Source organism: Poecilia latipinna, unplaced genomic scaffold, assembly GCF_001443285.1.
Source record: "Poecilia latipinna isolate Pla-1442-1.1 unplaced genomic scaffold, P_latipinna-1.0 Scaffold94, whole genome shotgun sequence".
Classification (NCBI taxonomy): Eukaryota; Metazoa; Chordata; class Actinopteri; order Cyprinodontiformes; family Poeciliidae; genus Poecilia; species Poecilia latipinna.
Window position 1 is genome coordinate 343,335 of NW_015112710.1, and position 6,000 is coordinate 349,334.

The 6,000-nt window shown below is 38.0% G+C and overlaps 1 protein-coding gene across 1 annotated transcript in view; it reads right to left on the reverse strand.

The window, feature by feature from the left end:
* Positions 1-6,000, reverse strand: part of LOC106941774 (GDNF family receptor alpha-2-like) — a 71,724-nt gene that overhangs the window by 50,205 nt on the left and 15,519 nt on the right. Inside the window, exon 3 of the mRNA XM_015024891.1 lies at positions 55-141. Within this exon, the coding sequence (XP_014880377.1) occupies positions 55-141 (87 nt within the window). The remainder of the gene's footprint in view (positions 1-54; positions 142-6,000) is intronic.

Genomic DNA, 6,000 nt, shown 5'->3' on the forward strand with positions numbered 1-6,000 from the left:
AGAAGGGCAAGATGAGCTCAGTGCTGATCTCAGTTTAGATCAAAGGAGGGATACCTGAAGAGATGGAAGCCAAGCCAAACACGTCGGGTTGCCGGTTGGGGGCTACAGGTTCATACGGAGATGAGTCTTCCATATCTCCACCTGAAACAACAAAGGAATAATATTTATTACCGCTGAAGAAACCCAAATCACTCTAACACCGATAGAAAGCAACGTGGCTCACGGAAACTAAAGACGGAAAACAGATGAGCCAAACAAATCTAAGCACTGGATTTGAAGAAGACATTAGGTGCTAAAAAGCTGTTCTGCTGAGTTCAGTCAAGGTCTTACATTCTGATCAAATGATTTCCTTTTGGTGAATCAGCCTGTTCCTGTTGTGGTCTGAATCTCTGAATCAAGAAAACGATTGGCAAACTAAAGCACAAGCAATGGATCTTCCCTGCTAACAATGTGTTGTAGGAGCAGTTTGTAAAAAAAAAAAAAATCAAATTAGCACTCAACTGACTGTGTGTCTCCCATGCGTCCGCTCCTCCGTGGGCTCTAATCCCACATTTAAAATTCATAGCCATTCTGTGTGATTGAGACAAACCCTCCAGTGTGTAATAGCTTTGCATTCTGATCCTAACAGGAACACAGTGCAGGTGTTGTGAGGGTGGCTCTGAGGCCCCCTGCTAGAGATGAGGAAATTTGAAATCTCCTGGTAGGAGGCTACACTTCCCGAGCAACAAATCAGTAGATGTAATCAGAGCATAAGGTGCAATTTATCAAAATAATGCCCAGAAATGTTTGTAGTGAAGATAAAAGCAGTCTTTGCTTGGATTTTCCTGTTGAAGATATGCTCTTTCTTTTCTTATTGCATGATGTGTAATGTGCTTTTTTTTCCCTGCACTGATGCCACATGGGGGTCATTCCTGTTAACGACTGGAAAGGGAGTGAAATATTATCACAAGAAACATGAAAGAAAAAAAAAACTTCAGTAAATGTTTATCTCTTAAAAAACAGAATCAAGGCAGCTCTTTATGTAAAGCTTTACAGCTTTAGAAATAAAGCAGGAGACATGAGTCAAAAACAGGACAGGATAGGAGCATCAGAAAAACTGACTCTCTGCACTGGCTCAACTCCAAACGCAGCTATGAGCCCAAAGGTTCTGTCTCCTGGCTTAGCGGCCGCAGGAAAACATGAACCGCCAGCAACGTGATGCCAGCAGGAATCTGGATGCCGGCCAAAGGGTCGGGATGGAGGCACCATGAAAAGTCCGGCTTCATGTGAGCAGTGAGCAGACAGCGGGCCACAAAAAAGACACTGGAGAAAAGTAAAACAGAAAAGTTCCCTTTGATTGAGTTTGAGGTTTGACAAGGAGAGTATTAATAAGAGAAACATTAAATAGAGCCACTGTAGCTCTGGAGGAGCTGCAGAGATCCACAGCTTCAGATGCAGAATCTGTTGACAGAGTGAATGCTGTGAATTTGGCCTTCGTGGAAAACTGTCAAGAAGAAAGTCATCGTTGAAAGACAAGCCAGTTTGTGGTTTTGCCACAAAGGGACACTGCAAATACTGAAGGATGTGTTCAAGTCAGATAAAGCTTGAAATTTAAATATCTTTATGGTTATCAGTGGCAATAGTAGCATCATCCTCAGGCCGGAGGGGGATGGGATGATGGGTGGATGTAAATACAAGGCAACCCTGGAAGAAAACTTCACAGAGGCTACAAAATACTGGAGGCTGGGGGCGATGTTCACTTTGCAGCAGGACCCTAATATCACAGCCATATCTACAACGGATCAAAGCATGTTCCAGTGCTGGGATGGCACAGTCCAAGTTACCAGTAAAAACATCCGTAATTTTGCAATAATTTTTTTAGATGCCTGTCCGTTTATGCTGTGAATTTTGCAAGTTAAGTCAAAATACTGGAACATGTAAACCAGGCAGTGCTTTGAATTCATTCAGACAATAATTCATTCTTTGATGAAGAGTTTTAATAAGTTATGTGAGGGTAAGTCTGCACACTCTACTGGAACAATACCATCACAAGGTCAACATTTCTTCTACCTTTTAATCAAAATAAGTGGTTTTCTTTTTCTCTAATAACACAGCAGCATACATAAAACTGTTATGATGTATAAATGTCTGTTTTGGAAGATAATCTTGTGATCGACCGTGAGACGGAAAGCTCTTTTATTTCCAGAAAAATTCACAATTAAATCTAAAATTGGAACTCTTTGTTTTGTTTTTCTTTGTTTTTGTTAGCAAATAGTTCTGTTTAATTCTGGTTTTGAATCATTTTCCTTCTGCAGCACATTGATAAATCAATCAGCAATATGTTGGTGTTACAGTCATTTTATTTTAGATCCAAGTTGAAATTTGCGTCTTAAAAGTTTTTGGAGGCAATAACACACATCAGTGCCTTACTGATGGTTAAACATTTCACCAATAATAACACTTTCAATCTAAAAATAAGAGATTTAGTTCACCTCTTTGAAGCATATGGATGTGCATTAGAGTCAAGGCAAGTTGTTGATTCCCCATGTTCTCTCAAACAGTGGTGATACTTTGATGGGCATGGACCTAATCAGGTAGCCTGGGGTGTGTAAACATTAGCCAGTTGTTACAAAGAACCCAAAGTGTAACAAGAAAATACCTCCCTCATCATTGCACCATAAGAATCATCATAGAACCTTGGATCTTTATGTCCATGTGGTTGACACCTAATTCCAAAGTTAGGAAATACATTTCCAAACTGTTATCGTCCAATTTTGGTGGCACTGAGATATGTAGGCAGGTCTGTCCACAAACTGTCATCTAAAGGATATTTTCTCCTTTTTTTGTTTTATCTCAGTTTTTCAGAAACTGTTAATCTGCTGTAAATGCAATAAGACCACAACCAAGCCACGTTTAAAGTCACTTATATTTGTTTTCTGCTCAGATGCCCAGTTTGTAATTTAGCAATTATTCTACACAACATCTTGAAGGGTTGCATTTTTGCAAATTTGTTGATTAATTTGCTGTTTTCTTTTACCAAGCAATTGAACAGGCATACCTAAAACTGTCGCTGGCTGTTGCATACTGGATGTGATTTTAATTTTTTTCAATGAAATTACTGAAATAAATGATAATGTTTCAGTTTACTTGACGTGCACTTATTTTAGATTTTTCAACCTAAACTTTTCTTTCATTCATTCTCTGTTTCTTTATTTTCCCTCATTTCTTTCTTTATCCTTCCTTTCTTTATTTTTTTTTTCCTTTCTTTCTTTTTGCCATTGTTTCTCTCTTTCTGTCAGTAAACATGTTGACGCCTGCAGAATAATTCATTTGAAAGCTCTGTATGCTTCCATGCCTTTGCTTTTCCGTCGTGTCCCATACAAATCGACATGCTGGTCTTCGTATTTCTATCACAAGAGCGGCTGCAGGACTTTGGTCGCTCAGTATGTCTAATTGCACCAATTGCTTTGAAACCTTTCAGCTCAAGACTACCACTTATTCAGCAAATAACCCCCTCAAACTTTGTTCCATGACCGTTTTCTGCAGGGCCCATCAAGGCTGCCTACTTCAGAAAACAAGCAAATGATTCAGAGAAAAATAAATAAATAAAATGTTTTTTTTGTTTTTTTTCTGAGTACCATTTTCTCTTTGCAGAGCAACATGGAAGGAAGGATTCCTATATTTTTCCAAAAAGCCTGCTGTCTTGCTGTGATGGTACTTACCGTTTTGCACCAGGCAGTTTCCCACTCTGTGGCAATGCCAGCTAAAATTTGAGTGGTGAGAGTCATAAAATGCAATATGTTGAACTTTAGAGTGTGCAATTTGATGTAACAGAAATAAAATGTGAACCTTTAAGAGCAGCTGTGGTTAAGGATTTGTTTTAAAGGTTTACACGCAACTGTGCCATAGGTCGCGCTGAATCACCAGAAATACAAAACCCACTTTCAATCGCTCATGCCCGGAGGACATGAAAAACGACACCACAGGGAGGCTTGTTGTTTGACAGTCACCCTGGACCCAATTATGGATTCATCACGTCATGGAAAATTCTTTCCAGCTGTTCAGTGATAAGATGTTTTAAGCTGCAGGGCAACAACTTATCGTTGTAATTAAGCCTCCATTTGACTTCGTCGGCTTCGGCAGCACTCGGAGTGTACCGCCTAACGGCAAAAGAGTGATGCTTTGCAAGTGTAAATGTATGCACGGTTTTTGAAAATTGTTACGCTTCCTTCGCGTTATCGGGAAGGATAAACTTTTGAGCTGTGGAAAATCCACTCATAAGTTTTTGTGACATTGTTGGCAGACTGTCATCCAATCTTATTTTTAAATGTGACCTCCTGATTGTCCTTGAGTTTCACATTGATTCTATCCTTTTTACTTTCTTCCGCCCAGCAGTTTGAAGAAGAAAAAAAACAAAAAAAAAAACTCTTGAAACTGCTCATGCATATTACATTATAGGCCCTGTTCACATGATAAAAATACATTGTACAGCCATAAGCTTCCATACATATGAGAATGTAAAATGTATATTTCTTTTACATTTCAGATGCTCAAGAAGATGCATTTGAGAAAAGAGCAAAGAATTGAAATTATACTGATGTCTGGATCTGGATCGCATGGTTGCACGAAACTTTAACAGAAAACATGGAATGAGCATCACACACAACACTGTGGCAAAACTTATTTGCAAGTTTCAGAAAACTTAATATGTTGCAAATCAACCATGAAGTGGTCCAAGATGTGCAGCGATTACACAAAAATAAAAACGGTTGTCCAATATAAAATGTTTATTTTTTTCTATGTATGGAAGCTTATGGCCCACCGTGTATATACACCTCTTCTATTATGTTAGCAGTGGAAACTTTGGATCAGACCAAGCTTAGCTCTAGATCCTCTGCAAGTTCTGTGGGTTGATGCAAAGACTCCACAGTTGACAAAATCATGTGATCAAGCTGGAGCTCTGTGGAGCCGCTTACTTTTTAGACCACATCTAAAAACAGATTTAATTCAAATGTGACTGAAAGGAAAATGTAAAATTTTGATTTGCAGCAGAACAGACAAGTTGCTGTTTAGTCTCAGTTTTCACATCACACAAATGGAAAGATCCTGACCAAAGAGAACCTCTAACAGAGTTGGCTTCACATCGCTTCTTTCCTCTCTTAATTTAAAAATGTGTCCACACTATGATAATGCAGAAAAACACAGTTGGGAGCAGTGTGTCCAGTTGATTAATGTGAGTTGATCTTTAACACTCATTAGATCTGTCATACAGATCTGTCTGGGATTATATTCATGCTTGAGCAATATCTTTCGAATACATTTTCCCATCTTCAACACAAGGAAAATAAATATTATCTTAGTTATGTATCAATACCGATAAAATGTCTAAAAGTCTGCCAGACTTTTTGTTTTTTTTACAATTTGCACTGACGAGTCCTTACGTATGTGCAGTCACAGGTAAGGTGTTTGAATTTAAATTTTTTCTTTGCTAACTTACTTTCAACAGAAATGTTTTTCACTCAGTCCATGTGGTTCACAATGTTAAGCTTTGCTAATACTGATCTATTGCAGCAATAAGGTGGTACAGAAAGGTTAAATATACATACTTGCTGTGCAATTAATTAATCCTGGCGTAAGTCACGCCAGGAAAGGCATGAATTATGTTTTGCATTGTATCCTTGTCTAACTGTAATACTACACTCTCATGCAGACTGGGTAGCTTTTTCATGCCATTTGAAATGTTTTATTGTAATTGCCCTGAATTAGGTTGTTAGATAAAATATTTTTCAAAACTAAATAGTTTTAAAGGTTATTAAATCTGATTCTAATGCAACAACAGTAGATCATATATCACACTACCCTTTTTGTGTAGTCTGATTTCCCTTTCTTGCTCTCGCTGTCTGATTGTAACTCAGCTATCATTATTTTTGATGTAAAATTCAAACATTCACCCACTTGAATCAAGCAGGTGGAATTTGATTATGACATGAGTTTTACAAAAAAAAAAAAAAAAAAAAAAAA